General features: G+C 44.7%; 5 protein-coding genes across 6 annotated transcripts; 3 read left to right on the forward strand and 2 right to left on the reverse strand.

Annotated features, from left to right (window-relative positions):
- Positions 1-2,886: 2,886 nt before the first annotated feature.
- Positions 2,887-5,227, reverse strand: Ugt303A1 (UDP-glycosyltransferase family 303 member A1). Its single transcript, XM_018098207.3, has 2 exons — positions 4,810-5,227; positions 2,887-4,623 (listed from the first exon to the last, which is right to left on the reverse strand). Exons 1-2 carry the CDS (start codon positions 5,054-5,056, stop codon positions 3,302-3,304), a joined length of 1,569 nt encoding a protein of 522 aa, XP_017953696.1. The 5' UTR covers positions 5,057-5,227; the 3' UTR covers positions 2,887-3,301.
- A 766-nt stretch (positions 5,228-5,993) lies between these two features.
- Ugt304A1 (UDP-glycosyltransferase family 304 member A1) lies at positions 5,994-8,655 on the forward strand. The gene is made up of 2 exons (XM_018100701.3): positions 5,994-6,534; positions 7,221-8,655. The coding sequence occupies exons 1-2, from the start codon at positions 6,198-6,200 to the stop codon at positions 8,498-8,500; spliced, it is 1,617 nt and encodes a 538-aa protein (XP_017956190.2). The 5' UTR covers positions 5,994-6,197; the 3' UTR covers positions 8,501-8,655.
- Positions 8,656-8,988: 333 nt separating this feature from the next.
- On the forward strand, positions 8,989-11,025 carry Ugt35A1 (UDP-glycosyltransferase family 35 member A1). Of its 2 annotated transcripts, none has more exons than XM_018113100.3 (2): positions 8,989-9,602; positions 9,659-11,007. In XM_018113100.3, exons 1-2 carry the CDS (start codon positions 9,356-9,358, stop codon positions 10,990-10,992), a joined length of 1,581 nt encoding a protein of 526 aa, XP_017968589.3. In that variant the 5' UTR covers positions 8,989-9,355; the 3' UTR covers positions 10,993-11,007. The 2 variants fall into 2 exon arrangements, with proteins under 2 accessions (XP_017968589.3, XP_089121580.1); XM_089265454.1 differs by having other exon boundaries at positions 9,432-9,602; positions 9,669-11,025.
- A 1,368-nt stretch (positions 11,026-12,393) lies between these two features.
- On the forward strand, positions 12,394-14,211 carry LOC108660211 (UDP-glycosyltransferase UGT5). Its single transcript, XM_018113531.3, has 2 exons — positions 12,394-12,692; positions 12,757-14,211. Exons 1-2 carry the CDS (start codon positions 12,449-12,451, stop codon positions 14,073-14,075), a joined length of 1,563 nt encoding a protein of 520 aa, XP_017969020.1. The 5' UTR covers positions 12,394-12,448; the 3' UTR covers positions 14,076-14,211.
- Positions 14,212-15,254: 1,043 nt separating this feature from the next.
- LOC108660210 (juvenile hormone esterase) lies at positions 15,255-17,101 on the reverse strand. The gene is made up of 4 exons (XM_018113529.3): positions 16,048-17,101; positions 15,673-15,996; positions 15,484-15,616; positions 15,255-15,428 (listed from the first exon to the last, which is right to left on the reverse strand). Exons 1-4 carry the CDS (start codon positions 17,060-17,062, stop codon positions 15,257-15,259), a joined length of 1,644 nt encoding a protein of 547 aa, XP_017969018.1. The 5' UTR covers positions 17,063-17,101; the 3' UTR covers positions 15,255-15,256.
- Between the last annotated feature and the right edge of the window lie 1,420 nt (positions 17,102-18,521).

Here is an 18,521-nt window from a genome sequence, read left to right on the forward strand (position 1 = left end):
TTTTATTTCTTCATACAAAGGCGACATCGTCTGGCTTTTATTATGGGTATTCCGCTCACTGGCATTACATTTAGTGCCTGGCCATTGTTGACGCTACTGCTGCTGTTGTTGTTGTTGTTATTGTTGTTGTTGCTGCGATTGGTGTTGCCTTTGGTCAACGGCCGGCCACAAAAAGTAATCTCTGAGCATAAACGCATAGCCTGGCTGCAATTATGCCGAATGCTGAGCATAATGCGACCACAATTTTCATTACCACACACAGCGAACGGGGGCTTTTTGGATATGTCCACCCAAATGTCACTCCAACAACAACAACATCAAGAGCAACAACAACAAATAATGCTAAATTTTTATATTAAAGCTCCTGTGTTTGTGTATGTGTGTGTATGTATGTAGTATATTTATGTATGTGCGTCTCTGGTGCTAAGCCTGAAAACGCGGCCACGACAAAGTCGCGCATAAAGCCAAAAACAATAACTGGGCTTTAACCCGTCGCCTAGCTGCATGCACGCCTCATAAAAGTCTAATTAATTAAAATCGTGCCCGAGTCGCCCAGAGGCATCACCGACAACGCGACGAGCGCCCCCAACGGCAGCAACAGCCGCAGCAGCAGCAACAGCAGCAGCAGCAACAACGAAAGCAGCAGCAGGAGTCGCTGTGGGTGCGTCAGCCAACGGCTCGTATGCGTAATGCGCGCTGGGACTTTGGCGGCAGACGCTAATTAAAAGCCTGCAGCACAACTTTTCTAACAAACAAGATATGGCAATTGGCTGCCATTAGACCGAACGTAAAATACTCTAACAGATGGGAATTTACATATATGAAAGATAAGGTTTTTTTTTTTTTAATATTTATATACTTATGTTGTAGCTAAGATTGAGATTGAATAGATATAATCTATTAATTTATTAATTTGTAAAAGATAATTATAGTTGAGGCATTATCAGCTAGAGACTCAATAGGGATGAGTTTTTAGTTACAAATTAATAAAAATAAAACTATATTATTTTTATTTTTTTATTTATTTATTTTACTAAGATTTTTAGATGATTTTTTTTTTTTTTTTTTGCCTAATATTTTAGAAATTTGTATAAAATATAAACATAAATAAAATATATAATTAATTTGCAGTATAGAGTTGTAAATATTCAGCAGTATGCCGATATACTGTCTGTCTCTCTCTCTCTCTCTCTCTCTCTTACACACTTTCGCTCTCCCCTTCTCTCCCTCCCACTCGTGGCACATTTAGCAAAGCTCTTCGCTCAGTCAGCATGCCCAGTGGGCGCATTGAACGGCTGCAAATATCAGCTGCTAGAATAGTAGTTACAAAGGAACTGCCAACACACTTTTCCAGCGAGTTATAAAGTTAATCAGGCCTCAAATGTTATCCCCAGTGAAAAGCTAAAGCTGCGCCAGCATCAGACGCAGCTGGAGCCATTGGAGCCGCTGGAGCAGCAGCCGCATTGGAATTTGATTAAAAGTACTTTTAATAAAGTTCCTTTGCTACCATTGATGATATTTATTGCATGCGTTTTTCATGGCCTCCTCCCCTCCGAATGTTAATTAGTTTTTATGATGTGCATGTGTGCGTGTGTGTGTGTGTGTAGACGAGCGCGCACACAAGCCGGATCAAGCCTGCAGGATTATGGCTTATTAAAAGGCTTATGAAAGTCAAAAGAAAGTTTACTTAATTTCAGTTAGTTAAGCGCCAATGAAAGCGGCCCACTTGAGCATTGACCAAAAAACTTTTCGCTGCCCTTGCCAAATGGCCAATAAAAATGGCTTAGCTCGATACAGCGGCCAACAGGGAGTTGGCAATTTCACAAGAATTTTTTTGGATTAGACACTCGCGAGTTTATGGCCCGGACATAAATTCAAATGGTCCAACATAAAATCAAATAAAAATCTGCAATAAACATCAAATTGACAACACGTTGAGCACAATTCCGGCCATTGTCGTGGGTTGATCTCGGAGCCAACTTATTTGCATGCTTGGCTTTGCCCATATTCGGTTTAAAGCAAATTGTTTTCCTCTTCAATTTTCGCTACAAATATGAGCAATTTCTTTCAATTACGGCGCAACTTCAAAGCATGTTTGGAAAACTACAGACGAGTGAAAAGAAGTCAGCAGAACGAATAAATTCGACTAAATTGTAAGCATTATTCGGTCAGCTTTTCGCTAGCCGGGGCCAATTAATATTTTTGTTGTGCTGCAGCCTTTGCTCTATTCGGTTTCCTTGTTAGCCGCGTCGTTGTTTTGGCCGGTAGCCAGGGACAGTCGCCTAACGCTTCAATGACCAAATGCGTACCTTTGTCCAGCCCCTGCCTGTGGCCGGGCACGTTTCTGGGTATTTTACCCCGCAATTATGAGCGCAATTGTGCGCACTTTTTCCCCGGCTTTGACTGCGCATTTTAATGTTTTCTCCAGTTTTCCCTTTTATTTTAAATTTTTCCTTTTGGCAGAAATAAAAAAGGAAAAGAAACATAAAATAAAATAAAAAAGATCGTTAAGAAAGAGTTTCAGACATGCTGGGCACGTGCTGATTGATGTAAAATGCGTAATGAGCGCGGTTGCACCTGTGACAGGTGGGTGGGTGCCCAAGGTATAGATAGATAGATAATGACCGCTCTGTGATAAAAAGTTTTCCAATTAGAATATACCTAGCAGTTACCCAGTGCACTTGGAATGTTCGACCCTTTTCCCTGGCCACTCGCCAATGAGCCAATTAAAAGCAATCTAATGTAAAATGTATTAAAAATTGCTTTTATCTTATTTTATGTATAGTAATTATTATTGTACAGTATTTTCTAGGCATTTAGCTTTTATTTATTATACTAAATATACTGCAAGCGTATTAAGTAAAGTAATATTAATAAACTCCTATGTAAATAAATAAATATTTTTGTAGACTTTTATTATAAATTAAAAATATTAAAAATTAAATACATTAATGTTGTATGCTTTATTTCATATTTTCTATTTAAAGATTTAAAACACCCACCCTTTGTTCATGTTTTATCTATTGTCGCTTAGCGACTTATCGATTATTGTGGCATTACAGCAAAGCACTCTAAAGTTCTCTTCACTTTGCAACTCTTTCTCTTCATAGCAATCTCTCTCTCTCTCTCTCTTTCATTCTATATCCATCACTCTTTCTCTCACTCTCTATCTATCTACCTCCCTCACTCTCTTTGTACATCTGTCTCACTCCGCACTCTCTCTAACTCAATGACTTTGCCTCTCTCTCACCATTATCGTTTCCTCTCGCAGTCTGTCTCTCTTTCCCACTTCTATCAGTCCTCAGTAGAGCAGCGGAACAGTCAGACGAAATCGTGAACGCCGCAGCAGAACACTGACTAGCTTAAGGCCCACGCAGACAATGAGCAGTACGGCCAATCCAGATCGGAGAACTAGAACCGATATGAAGCCCAGATTGTAGTACTGTACGATGGACATATCTTCCTTCCAAATGCGCATATGCGGAGCACCTTTGTGGCGCAGCACATATTCAGTCCACCAGACGGCGTTCTGCAGCGGAGTCATGGGCATGTCGCGCAGCCTCCTGGATGTTTGATGCGCATTTTCTGAATAAAACGGATTCTCGATGAGCTCCTTTATTAACTTCGTTATGGAATCAACAGTCATCGTGGACGGATCCAGTATTTGAGCCAGTCCGGATTGCTTCATTAGCTCGGAGTTGGCGAACTGATCGTAAAACAGCGGCACACACAGCATGGGCACCCCGTAATAGGCGCTCTCAATAATGCTCAAGACTCCGGCATTGGTGATGAACAATTTCACATTCGGATGAGCCAACAAAGCCCGCTGCGGCAATATTTGTCTCACATATACTTGATCCGATTTGTTGGGCAGCGGCTCCTCAAATTTGAAGACGACGCGCTGCTGCAGCTGCTGAAAGCTTTGCAGCATCATTTCGACCAGCATGGGCGGGAGCCAGCTCGCAGCTACCTCCAATCCCATCGAGAAGATGATGACTCCATGCTCGGCTGCATCCACAAATTGCTGAAGCTCCTCATCGAGCTCAGCGCACGGCTGTTCCAGGTGCATGCCCGCCACCTCGATGACATTGGGAACGTTGGAGCGGGCCCGCCCCAGGCTGAAGTGCTGATTGATCAGCACCAGAGCGAAGTTTTGCCGAATATTATATAGACTCTCCGCACTTTCATGGAAGTAGCGCTTATACAGGGCCAACTGCTTGGGCAGATACACCATCTGCTCCAGCAGCCACTCCTCTGTGATGTATATCCAGTTCCTGATCTTATTCAGAATGCTGAACCCATTCGAATAGCCATTTGCCACTATTGGCTCGTACACACTGATGGCCCTATTGCCAGCCAGGTAGTTAATGCTCCAAGAGGTTCCACAGATCGACAGCCCCACCAGCGGGGCCTTGAAGTGGTGTGCAAAGCCAAAAAGTGCATCTGTGAACGTTGCTTCGACTATCACCATGTCGAACTGGGCACTCGCATCCTGGAGCAGCGCCTGGACACCCGGCTCACTGAGCACACAGTTCGAGGACTTGTAGAAGAACGATGCGACGAACGAGGCCTCTTCCCACTTGGCCAAGGGAAACTTCATGTCAACGGTTGACTCTCTAACATCTACAATTTTTGTTGAAATATTCGAATATCAATTAATGGAATGTAAAGAGTGAACTGCATGGCATAAAGATAACCCAAAGATTTCTATTAACAATTGTAAAATTGCTAGCCTCCTTTCAAGAGCATATTCCACTGCAATCAAAGATCGAATTCGTATACCTTGTGTGTGTTTCATCTATTGCTCACCTGCCATTAAGTGATCCAGCGCGTTGACCCGTATATGACGAGCGCCGTCGATGTCCGGTAAATATTTCCTTCCAGCTGAGATGATGGTTACCTGATGGCCCTTCTGGACAAGCGCCGTCATGTAGGGCGTCAGGAACAGGAATGACGACGCAGAGCTATATGAAAATATGGCTAAAATATTGGCAGCAAGTGCCTGCTGTAGGCAAACACCGATTACTAGCAAAGCGCCACTCAAGTGCCCCATCATAGTGCGGCACCACGACCGAACATTTCAATGCTCGCGTTCGTACTGGGCTCTATTGAAGCTATCGCCGGACTTGGATAGTCTGAGGACTCAGCTGTGGAGAGTGCAACTAATCTTATCACTGGCATTGGCATTGATATCGACTCCCAACGACGAGTGGGCCGAATACCGTTTCAGTTGCATTTCAATATTGGCAGCAACAGGAAAAGCAGACTCTGCAAATTGATTTGTTTTGATTGTTTACTGAAAATAAATATTGATTGGCCTTCAGATATAGAAGTTGTTGATTATTTAATAAAAGTCATAAAAAATCTAAAATATTTAAAGATACTAAAGTTTATTTGGCAAAACTATACACATTTGCGTGCTTATCAAGGTGCTATCTATAAAGAAATAATACATATTAATTGCCGTGTCGTTATCAACTGATAACAGCTGAAAATAAAAAGAGCAGAGAAGCGAGCTAGTGAGCGCAGCTATACGAGAGTGCTCAACTTGTAGCTGAGCGACTTATGGAGAAGAAAATACAGACAATAAACCTAGACTTTAATATGATATGAAGAATCAGTCCTCTGGGAAATGGACTTATCCGCATGTCCAAGCTTCTCTACAATGATGTCTTCAGATTCAATATCGACATTGTGAGAATACTATTTATTCCCCAATCCAAATTTATCATAGTGGGAAGACACACAGAGCATGGAAGCTGCACAGTAGAGCTTTTCTAGAAGCCAATAGCTAAAACAAGGCTGTTCTACAGTTGGATGTAGATGTTGTCCGACTTTTGCTGCTTGTCGTGCCCAAAGATGAAAGGAACTACTCAGGCTTCAGCTCGGCTGCATCGAGGACACTTAAAGCTGAAGCGATTGCCAGCTGAGATTATTTTTACTTGAGGCCTTTGTCGGCATTCGCTCTATATGGACTCGCACACAGAAAGCGCGAAAATAAGGCTGAAATGCAGGCAGGTGAAAGCACACACTCAACGCCGTCAAGCCATCGCCCACATGAGCTGCGCTGCTCCGCCGCCACGTCCGCGCATATCACTGGGCGCGCTCGCACTGGGCATTATTGAAATTATCGACGGGCCTGGGTCGATTGTGGGCAGAGGTAGGCAGAGCAGGGCTAATCTTATCAGTGCGCTGCTATGGGTAGTTGGTTGAGGGGTAAATGGCGAGCATCTCTCCACTTCAGTTGGATTCCGCACTGTGAACGGGCGGCTTGCACAATGCGGCTGCAGCTGCTGCGGATTGGGGGCCTAGCCCTCATGACATTACTGCTGTCGGGCTGCCGGGTCTGGGCTGGCAGAATATTGGCCGTGTTCCCCTATGATATGCACTCGCAGTGCATGCTACTGACGCCCTACCTGCTGGCGCTGCTGGAGCGGGGTCATCAGCTGACGCTGATACACAACCTTAAGAGCTGCGAAGTGGTTGAGCAGCTGCATTCGATACGCATCAGCGAGCACTATAACGCAACATTTGGTGAGTGGAAGAGATAATTATGAATGAATTGAACGTAAATTCAAATAAATAAGTATTCACTATTAAAATTATTTATTAGGGATAAATTTTAAAATTATTTAAAGAAATAAATTATTTAAATAATAATAAAATAAAATAAAAATGCACCTTCAAATTTATATATAAGGGGCAGTTTAATTAAATAAAATTGCGCTATTATAATTATTTGATATTTGATATTACTTTAAATTATTAAAATTCAATTTAAAATTTTTTTAGATATTAAATTGAAATTAGTTAAAAAAATTCTAAATTCTATATTAAAGATAATTTCTAATATTACGGAAACCAAATTAAATAAAATTAAAGTTCACTCTTAAAATTCTTTACTAGGTATCATATTTTAAATTCAATTAAAATAATAAAAAAATCATTGGTAAAAATATTTGAATACATAATTTTTTTAAATATTAAAATTAAATTATATAAATTATCTTATAGATTTTGTTTTTTAAATTATGGAAATTATATTAAAATAATTTTAAAATTCTAAACTCTTTATTAGAGGTAATTTTCCAATTTATTGCATTAAAATAGGTAAATTAAATATTTAAAACAAAGTTATGAAATGAAATGATGTCAACATTGTTTATTAGATTTACTAAATTAACTCAAAACGCATTCTGAAAATGCTCATTCCAAAACAGATTACAATCCTGAATCGTTTACGGTAACGTCCCGATGGGTGGAGATGGACTTCATCAGAAAGTACTTCATCAAGATAAATCTAAATGTGCTCTCCACGCCCGCGGTGCAAGCGCTCCTCAATTCCAATGCGAGTTATGATCTGGTGCTCATAGAGCCCTCGTACACGGATGCGCTCTTCGGGCTGGCGACGCATTTCAATGCCAGTCTAGTTGGTCTGGCCACCTGTGGATCGGATTGGAACGTGGACACCTTGGTGGGCTACATTCCCTCCTCATCCCTTGAGCCCCTTATGCCCAGTGGCTTTAAGCGCGCCGTGACGCTGCTGGACCGCATCAACAACTGGATCCTCATCGCGGAGGAGTGGCTGATACACAAGCTCATCTTGTTGCCATCGATGCGATCAGTGCACGAACATTTCTTTGGCAACCTCAGCCAGGGATTCATGGACATACGACAGAGCTTCTCGATCGTGTTGCTGAATCAGCACTTCAGCCTCTTCCCTGCACGCTCGAATGTGCCCAGCTTGGTTGAGGTGGGCGGCATGCATGTGCCAAAGGTGGTGGAAAGGCTGCCGCCGGAGCTGCTCGAGTTTATAGAAGGGGCGCAGCATGGAGTGATTATCATGTGTCTGGGCTTGGAGGTGCAGAGCCGGCACCTGTCGCCAGCGACGCAGGCACTGATGGCCGAGGCTTTTCAGACGCTGCCTCAGCGTGTCATCTGGAAATTCGAGGACGATTCCCATCCTGCGGTGAACAGCAGCAGTATCTACTTCAGCCAGTGGCTGCCACTCCAAGCCCTCCTCGCGCACCCCAACGTGCGCCTCCTGATCAACCATGGCGGCATGCTGAGTGTCTTGGAGGCCGCCCACTTCGGCAAGCCCGTGCTGGGTCTGCCCTTGTTCTTCGACCAGTTTCGCAACATGGAGTGCCTGCGCGAGAGGGGCGTGGGCGAGCTGCTGGACATCAACACCATGACGAGGCTAGACTTTGTCAAAGCAATCAAGCAAATCCTGGAGCAGCCCCAATACAAACAAAATGCGATCAAGCTCTCGGAACGCATACGGGATCAGCCCCTGCATCCACTGGACCTGGCCGTCTACTGGACGGAGTACGTGCTGCGCCACAAGGGCGCACCCTATATGCGCATTTCCAGCTCCCACATCAAGGTGCTGGACTACTATTGCCTGGACAATCTCTTAGTAATCGTCGGCCGCATTGGCCTGCCCGTTTGCCTCCTGCTCTATGTGCTGCACAAGATAATTAAAAACAGGCAGCCATAGAAAGCAGTCGTCGAACCGGTCACATATTCCGTTATCTTATCAGCGAATGGCAATTACGCTTTTTAATCAATGGAAATGTTTGTGTGGATAAGTGTGGATGGTGTAAGTGTTTATGTGTGTAAACCATATTATAGAGTATTATCTATTGTTAAGTATTGTCGAAAACTATTTTTAGCAATATAATAAAATAAAGATTACAATTCAAACGAAAACTAAAAAATTGTTATTATGATTTTAAAGCTCATCATAACAATAATAATTAAGTTCATAAATCATGCGGCACCTAGTCAACAATTTGTGTGTTGTACGAGCATCAACAAATTCTATTCTCCGAGAGAGTCAAAACTTAATTGAAACTGGAAAGCGTCGCTCTATAATATACGCTCTATAGTGCGGACAGAGCGGACGACGTTGTATACTAAAAACACGGCAAAAAAGCTTAAGTTGAGCGAGACAGCAAGAGAGCGAGAGCGAGAGATACAGACATAAACAGCAACAGGGAGAGCGAGAGAGACACATAGTGATGGAGCGTGAGAGCAACGACGACTCGACTCTTACATAACAACAGAAAATTAGTAAACAAACAAATTTGTTGTCAAACGCGTGCCGTTGACCGAGCAGCGCCCACATAGTATACTTAAGCTGTGCTAAAAATAAATGAAAATACTAATAAAATATATAGATGTACATATATAAAACGGGAGCTACGTTACGCTTCAACAATTTTTGTGTTTTCTAACTGGCGGCCTTCAATTTCCACAAAATAGCGATCATTGAAAACACTTTCGATTGTTAATCTTCAGTTAGGAGCGAACCGCCAGCCCATTTGGTTTACTGTTTTGCTGTAGTCCGAAAATGCAGCTGCTTTGCTTGGGGATTCTCGTGGGGCTGCTCCAGCAGCTGGCTGGGGGCGTGCAGGGCGCCAAGATATTGGCAGTTTTTCCATTCCCCGGCAAGTCGCAGTACATATTCGCGGAGCAGTACCTTAAAGAGCTGGCCAGAAGAGATCACAATGTTACGGTCATAAATACTTTCGGCAGCCGGGAAATGTCGCCGAATTTTAGAGTAATTGGCGCGACTAAAATACACGAGATAATGGCAGGTGAGATTATTATCCCTTATCAATGTAAGTGCGCAAGATAAGATAATCCGGACTAGCTTTTGGCAGTGCGGACTACAATCAGCAGGCCAGCCAGTGGACAACGCTCACCATGACCACGGAGTTCCTGAACGTGCTGACGAGCTGCGTGCTGGAAGATGACAAGGTGCAGCAGCTGCTGCGCGGCGACGAGACTTTCGATCTGGTATTGCTTGAGACTGTGCAGACCGAGGCATTGTTCGGTCTGGCGCAGCACTTCAAGGCACTGACCATGGGCATCTCCTCGTACGGCACAGATCGCCACATCGATGAGCTGATGGGCAACCTATCGCCACTCTCCTGTAACCCCATGCTCCTCTCGTCGCGCACCGAGCGCATGAGCTACGAGCAGCGGCTGTGGAACGTGTGGGACGCCAGCCTGAGCTGGGTGCACAGGCGCCTGGTCCATTTGCCCAGCCAGGAGCGGCTCTATGCGAAATACTTTCCCAATGCCAGCCGCACACTGGAGCAGGTGCTGGACAGCTTCTCGCTGATGCTGCTGGGCCAGCACTTCACGCTCAGCTATCCGCGTCCCTATCTGCCCAACATGATTGAAGTGGGCGGCCTGCACTTGCAGCACTCGAGAGAGCCTCAGCCGCTGCCCGACGACCTGGCCAAGTTTGTGGCTGAGGCCGAGCATGGCGTTATATATTTCTCAATGGGCTCGAACATCAAGAGCGCCGATCTGCCCGTGGCCAGGCGGGAAGTGCTGCTGCAAGCCTTTGGCAAGCTCAAGCAGCGCGTTCTGTGGAAATTCGAGGCGGAAGAGTTAACGAATCGGCCAGCCAATGTGCTCATTAGCCAATGGTTCCCCCAGCCGGACATCCTGGCGCATCCCAATGTGAAGCTCTTCATCACACACGGCGGCCTGCTGAGCACCATCGAGAGCATCTACTTCGGCAAGCCGGTGCTGGGGCTGCCCGTCTTCTACGACCAGCACTTGAATGTGCAGCGCGCCAAGCAAGCGGGCTTCGGACTATCCCTGAATTTGTGGACCATGACGGCAGCTGAGCTGCAAGATGAGATTCTGGAGCTGCTCAGCAACGAGAGCTACACGCAAGCGGCACAGCTTAAGTCGAAGCTATATGCCGATCAGAAGGACACGCCGCTGGAGCGCGCCATCTGGTGGACAGAGTATGTACTGCGCCACAACGGCGCACCGCACCTGCGATCAGCGTCGCGCGACCTGAACATGGCTCAGCTCCACGGCCTGGACACCTGGGGGCTGCTATGTGGCTTGGCGTTCATTATTGTATTGTTGTTGTTGTTAATCTTCTCGATATTCTTGAGATTTGTGCAAAATATTATTGGTAGGCGTGGCATGAAGAGTGACTTTGATAAGAAAACCCAGTAATGCCAACAGTTATGAGGAAAGATTGAAATGGCCATTTTGACGGTTAACTAATAAACTAACGTTAGCACATTTGATTTTTCTTGTTAATATAATGTAACATTGTACTTATAACAGCCATGACATGGCGTTCGAGGCACTCTGATGGGAGATTTTTATTATATTCTATTGAGAAATTAATTAATTTTGGTTGAGGTGATGAGAAGAAGACTAAAAGAAGAAAGAAGGAGAAGAAAAGAAGAAGAACAAGAAGAATAAGAAGAAGAAGAAGAAGAAGAAGAAGAAGAAGAAGAAGAATAAGAAGAAGAAGAAGAAGAAGAGAAGAAGAAGAAGAAGAAGAAGAAGAAGAAGAAGAAAAGAAGAAGAAAAGAAGAAGAAGAATAGAAGAAGTAATGAAGAAGGAATACGAATAATAAGAAGAATAATAAGAAGAAGAAGAAGAATAAGAAGAAGAGAATAAGAAGAATAAGAATAAGAATGAAGAAGAATAATAATAATGAATAAGAAGAATAAATAATAAGACATAATAAGAATAATAATACTAATAATAAGAAGTAAGAATAATAATGAAGAAGAAGAAGAATGATAATGATAATAAATAATAATAATAATAATAATAATAATAATAAACAATAATTATTATAATTATTTTCTATAATAATTATAATAAATCAAATAAAACTGTAATATACCAATATGCTTACCAGAAAGCCAGTTTAAGAAGTCAAGGAAATACTCAAATATTTTTCAGATTTTTTATTCTACTCAAGATGTAGTAATATTCAAAAAAATCCATTGAATTGTGTGTGGCACAGCCATTAAACATGTCTATTATACTAAGTAGACTGACGCCTTACAATTAGATAAGTAGATTAGAGAGCTATAAACACAACACTCAACTGATATCTTTCAGAGTCCACAAGCCTTATCTTTACGAGTATTTCAAGTTCGAGGCAAGGCTCTCAGTTTTGAGAGCTCAATGCCAACCGGGAGCACTTTTGTTTGGCTACACAATGACAAACAGTGTAAGCGAGCAGCGTACTATTTTTCCTTTATCTTACAGTATTTTCGCCAGTACAGTATTTTCGCCACTTCACAATGAGCATTACAAATTTTTGCTGATGATCATGACTGGCACATTTTGCACGCAAATGAGATTTCAGTCGAGCCCAGCCAGAGTAGCTACATATGCGAGCACTTGCATCAGCAGAGACAGAGCCTAATTTAGTAATCTAATGCTGAAATGCTGGCACAGCTCGCTGCGATCTACATGGGTGAGATTGGGTGTGGCGGCATGCTGCGGTGCTCATATAAATGATTGTAATCGCCGCTGTAAAGGCTGTTATCGCATGCACGTCCATCACTCTAATCTCAGCGGAACAATGCTTTCCATGAAGCCCAGCGTGTCTCGGCAGTTCAGTTGCACACGAGAATTGTGGGCAATCGCACGGCCTACGAGATGCTCTTATTCCGACTATTCCTTTCGCTGTTATTCTCCGCACTGCCACAGCTCCTTGATGGTGCGCGGATTTTGGCAATATTTCCTTTTCCGGGACCCTCGCAATACATCAACGTCGTGCCCTATCTGAAGGGCCTCGCGGCTCGCGGCCATCAGGTGACATCGGTGAACGCCTTTCCCCAAAAGAAGCCTGTGGAAAACTTCCATGACCTTGTGGTTCCTGAAGTCTTTCAGTCCTACGAAGGTACGTCTACAATCTAGGCAGATCGAACGGTATTCTAAATCAGTCTTTTTTATGATCATTGCAGAGATCATTGCTGATCTGGACATCAGTAGAAATTCGTGGCAGGAGAACAGTTTCATAAACGACTTTTTTCTGAGTGTCACCAAAACAGTGCTGCAGAATGCGAAGGTGCAGCAGGAGCTGCTGCAGCCCGGCAAGGCTCAGTTCGACTTGATCATTGTGGAAGCCTTGCGCACCGATGCGCTCTACGGTTTCGCAGCGCACTTCGATGCACCGATCATTGGCATCTCCACATTCGGCACGGACTGGAACATCGATGAGCTGGTGGGCAACACTTCGCCGATTTCCTATATACCGCTCGTTACGGTCGGACTGACCGATCACATGACCTACTGGGAGCGAGTGCACAACTTTGTCGAGACTGCCATAGCCTGGCTCAACTGGAAGCTGGTCTATGTGCCGCTGCAGGTGAAGCTCTACGAGCAATACTTTCCACACATTGCCCATAAGAAGCCTTTGGTGGAGTTGAGCAAGAACTTTTCGCTGGTGCTGCTCAATCAACATTTCTCGCTCAGTTTCCCCCGGCCGTATGTGCCCAACATGATCGAGGTTGGGGGACTGCATATTGCTCACAAGCCGGCGCCCTTGCCCAAGGCGATGGAGGAGTTCATCCAAGGCGCCGGCTCGGCAGGTGTTATATACTTCTCACTGGGCTCGAACATCAAGAGCAAGGACCTGCCAGACGAGCGCAAGCAGATGCTGCTGCAGGCCCTGGCAAGTCTGCCGCAGCGTGTGCTCTGGAAGTTCGAGGACGATCAGCTGCCGAATAAGCCCCCGAATGTGTTCATCAGCAAATGGTTCCCCCAGCCGGACATCCTGGCGCATCCCAATGTGAAGCTCTTCATCACCCACGGCGGCCTGCTGAGCACCATCGAGAGCATTCACCATGGCAAGCCGGTGCTGGGGCTGCCTTTCTTCTACGATCAGTTTCTGAACGTCGAGCGCGCCAAACAGGCTGGCTTTGGGCTGGCTCTCGACCATAAGGAGATGACAGGCGCCGAGTTTGTCCACACCATAAAGCGCTTGATCAATGAGCCGAAATTTAGCGAAACAGCGAAAGTAATGTCGGCTCGTTACCGAGATCAGCCCATGAGTCCGCAGGAGACGGCCATCTGGTGGACGGAGTACGTGCTGCGGCACAAGGGCGCTCCACACATGCGCATCGCTGCCCAGGACCTGAGCTTTGTGGCCTATCACAGTCTGGATGTAGTCGGCCTCTTCGTGGGCGTGGCCGTGTTGATCCTAGTGATAATAACTTACCTGTTACAGAAGCTGCTGTGCAGTCGGGGGAATGCAGGAAAACAGAAATTGAAGAGTCAGTAGATACTCCGTAAGCACATTAGATCAATTGTAGCTAGAAGCGGGCGCCATAGATTGCGTTTTATATAATTTATGTCTGCTCAATGTTCAATCTTTATTTAAAGTTGCCAAAATATAATTGGATTATATGGGTATATAATATATATATATATGGGTGTGGCATTGGTCAGCTGCGATGCGCGGTCGCATATACATAAATATCGCTTCATTACTATGCAGTTCATTATGGTGTGGGTAACCCAGAAATATGCATTAACCGCTGTCCAATCAGCTGCACACGCGGCATACGCGGCGTATGCGTAATATTAAATTGCAGCGCAACTTCCGTTATATGTGCGTCGCTTATTTTTAGCCGCAGCGCCAAATGTGTAATCAAAAATTCATGAGCTGTATATGCAATTGGTTTCTGTTGTTGTTGTTGTTGTTGTTGTTGATGTAGTTGTAGCTGTTATTAGCACAGACATTTTGCATAAAAAGCTGCAGCTGCCATTGTTGGCATGCAAATGTAAATGATTTCATCGAATTAAAGCTGCCGTTGAATGCCTTTAAAAATCCCGTGAGACGCATTCGCTGCAAATTGCCTGGTGTCCTGCTCTGCGGTCGCGAAGCCTTTAATGAGTACACGATTATCATCAATTGTGCTGCTGCTGGACGTGCGTCGCAATCAATTCTATGAACAGATTTATTTTACTTAAAAGTTGTTTCTATTTCTTTAACAGTGAGGAAAAAAATGTAAAATTAATATTAAAATATTAGCCACTTTCCCATTGCAAAAGAATATATATGTATGCATTCGATTCGTTTTTAAGCTCTGTAAAATATGTGCCAGCAGCAAATCAGTCGAATCTCTGACTTTTCTCGCAGTCCGCTCGTTGTTTGCCTGTCGATTGAGCGCCCCATTTGCATATCCATTTGCACGCCGAGGCAGCTTTGTTTATTGTCACAACAGTTTTCCGAATGCGGTGCGAGGTGTGGTGTGGGCGGGCTCAACGATTTGCTGGTATAGTAAATTGCAAGATATTTTCTCAAGTGGCTGAGATTGCTTTTCCAGCTATGATACACTTATCAAATTTTCCTCAAAAATATATCGTTACGGCTTCTTAATATGCAAATCATATATTTCTATTTATATGCTTGTTCATATATATAATTATAAATACATATATATGTGCATAAGAATTCATTTAGAAGCTGGGGTAGGGAAAGAGCTGATCCCAGATCTTGTAACGCTCTTCATAAACGTTGCCAGTTTTTGGCGTTAGATTCGTATCGATTTCCAAATACGCCTGATTTTGGCGATTGTATTGGGGCCACTGTACGTGACGTAAGTATTCGTCCGTTGCACTATTGGGATCACTGAGTAGGCCAAAGATTAGTATATTATGTTCGATCTGATGTCTTATATAGTTACCCCTTTCTGGCAAACTCTACCCATAGACGCGTCAGCCGCTCGATCAGCAAGTTCTCTGGGTCGCTCTCTTTGAACACTGGAGCTATAAGCGGCACTCGGAACAGATATAAGAGCTCATCGTGGTGCACAGCGCCTGAAAAAATACCGAATTAGCCCTGGCCGAGCATTTGACTAGGAAGCAATATGTACCAAAGGTTTGATTGGTGTCCGGATGCATCAGGAAGCTATAGCGCCCCTTGTAGCGGAAGAAGTACCTAAAGACTGGTGTGTGAGGAGCCATTAAACTCATAAAGCGATGGTACTCGAGCCCAATGAGTGCATCGCTATAGGCCCTGCCCAAACCCTGGAGAGATGCGGGATTCTGGATGTTCCCATTTCCCAAATATTCCCTTCGTAGCACAGCGCTGGCCTCGCGCGATTTGGTCGTGTTCTGCTCATAGAGCAGCACAATCGGAGCAAAATGCTCCCACCTATCATTTAGCTTCTGACGTATGCTCTCATTGCGCAGATCGTCTATAAGCGAAAGCCATTAGAATGGATAACTCATCCCATATGTCAACTCACAGAAGGCGGCCGATAGAAACTCAAACTCAGTGATGCCCGTGATGAGGGGCACCTTGTAGAACTTTCCGCTCAGAGCCGTTTTGTACGGATGCTCGAGCAGAAAACGCTCCTGGCCAAAGTCCTGCTCGATAACCGGAAGCCAGTTCAGCACAGGGTGCCAGCCAATTTCGAACATGCCGTTGTAGGAGCTTACAAAGTCCAGCATGGGCTTGCCGCGCAGACAGGCGACCAAATCTTTCACTGGTAGCTCCGGGCACTTGAGCAAGCGTGCCTGGCGCTGGGCAAGCTTCAGATCTGATGTGGGGTATTCCCATTGGCCATACGGCGAGGCACTCATGCATATTCCTCGATGGAACAGGCCCCGGGACATCGGAGACAACATGTGCAGGCCAATGCTCAGGCTGCCCGCGCTGTAGCCCAGGAGCGTCACCGAGCCCGGATCGCCACCGAACAGATGGATATACTTCTGAATCCAGCGAAGAGCCAGTACCTGATCCTTGAGTCCAGCATTGCCGGGGGCATCGGCGCTGCCCGTGGCCAGGAAGCCCAGGCTGCCGAGGCGGTAGTTCAGTGAGACCAGCACACAGTCGCGATCCATGAAGTGCGCCGGACCGGCCAAGTACTTGCTCTGCCCAGAGTAGACATAGAAGCCGCCGGGATGCAGAAACACAATGACTGGCCGACGAGCAGTTGGACTCAGATTCTTTGAGTACACATTCAGGCGCAGACAGTCCTCGGACACGTCCGTCATATTGTCCCACGGCTGCGGGCACATGGGTCCGTCCTGGCTGGCATCAAAGGTCTCTGGTGCCCAGGGCTTCACGGGCTGGGGATTTCTGAAGCGCAGCTCGCCCAGCGGTGGCTCAGCGTAGCGTATGCCGCGAAAAGCATGGAACTGCACGCCCAGCCGCGATGTCAGATTAACTCCACGTATGCGGCCCAGCTCCAACTGAACCTCAACGCCCAGCACAGCAGCACAGCAAAGCAGCCAAACGAACGCCGTGAAGCTGAACATCTTGCGGCTTATTGTCGACTGATACTGATGGGAATAAAGTGCAGGCTTTTATATGGTATACATACATGTGTATATGTACATATACATATAGCTGCCTGTATGGTTTTTTCCCCATCTGTCACTCAATATGTGATCCAAAATGGGCGAATAAGATTCTGAGATTTACACTACGTCTCAGCTGTATACGCCACATATTTATAGTACAGCAGCTTTATTTTACTTATATTTATTTTTTAATTCTTGCCTGGTATTATACAGAAAAAATAATTAATTCATAGAGTATACAACGATATATAACAATGCTGAAGAAAATTTATGTTTCTGGAGAAATAGTATTAAATTTACATTTTAAATAGGCAATTCGTACTCCATTGGAGAAAGTGAATAAAAATGAGGTCATGACTGAAATAAAGTGTAACGCTTTAAATTCATTTCATATTTACATCAATGAGCACTGAGAGAGTGGAGAGTGCTTCGTTAGAATGACACACTGGGGAATACCCTGGAAACCGCAACAGCCACGAGCCGTTGTACTGAAGCAAATCTCGAGGCCTTTAATAGATCTTCTTTATTTCTCTTATTCTTTCTTTATATAACTGGAATGACGGCCCTATTTATAGCCATAAAAACAACACTACCAAGAATTACATCAAGTATTCAGGTTAGACTACTTAATAGCTAAATCTAGAGTTAAAGCTAAAGCGGCCCTTATATACTGTGCAGAGTAGCCCATTCAGACTCTCGTCTGAGCAGTTAATGAATATTTGAAATATTATAATTTGGAAAGCTCAACGCTTAAGCGCATCAACAGGAAGCCCAGTAAGAACGGCTTCCAGAAAAAGGAAAAATAAAAGGAAAATAAGAGAACAACAACAACAGTTGCCTCTTTTTAGCTGGCACTTTTCCATAGTTTTCGCAGCCGTTTTTAGTCTTTTGTTTTTTTATTTTTTTTTTTTATTTTCCTTTTTCATTTTCTTTCGTTTTTTATATTTTTTTTATTTTTATTTTTTTTTTATTCCTTGCCTTGTAGTTTTAATGCGGCCGTCGCCATTACAGCCGCCAACATTTCCGGCGCGGACGTTGATTTTCCAGCACGGCCATGGCCCAAAACAGTTTCAATAAGTTGCGCTAAAACTTTTACACGCCTTTTGCACGCCGCACGCCCACAAGCCCAAGCCCAAGCACCACAGCGCCCCTTCGCTCCCTCGCCCCCAGCCCCCCGCCCAGCACTCAGCGGCGCCCATGCCCGACCGGCAAACAACTGGGCGTTGAGCGCTGTGCATGGAACGGGACACTTTTAACAGAGGGGGCGTGGGCGTGGCCGTGGCACTACATCTGCTCGGTTCACTGTTAAAATTTTGAACGCGCTGATGGGCATTTTTACAACTGAAGCGTTAACTATGTGCAACTAGCCAAAGAAAGAAACAAAGAAAATTGAGGCAAAAACGCACACTCCAAA

The sequence above is a fragment of the Drosophila navojoa genome, chromosome 2 (genome assembly GCF_054131105.1).
Source record: "Drosophila navojoa isolate 15081-1374.11 chromosome 2, UAZ_NAV_1.0, whole genome shotgun sequence".
Lineage (NCBI taxonomy): Eukaryota > Metazoa > Arthropoda > Insecta > Diptera > Drosophilidae > Drosophila > Drosophila navojoa.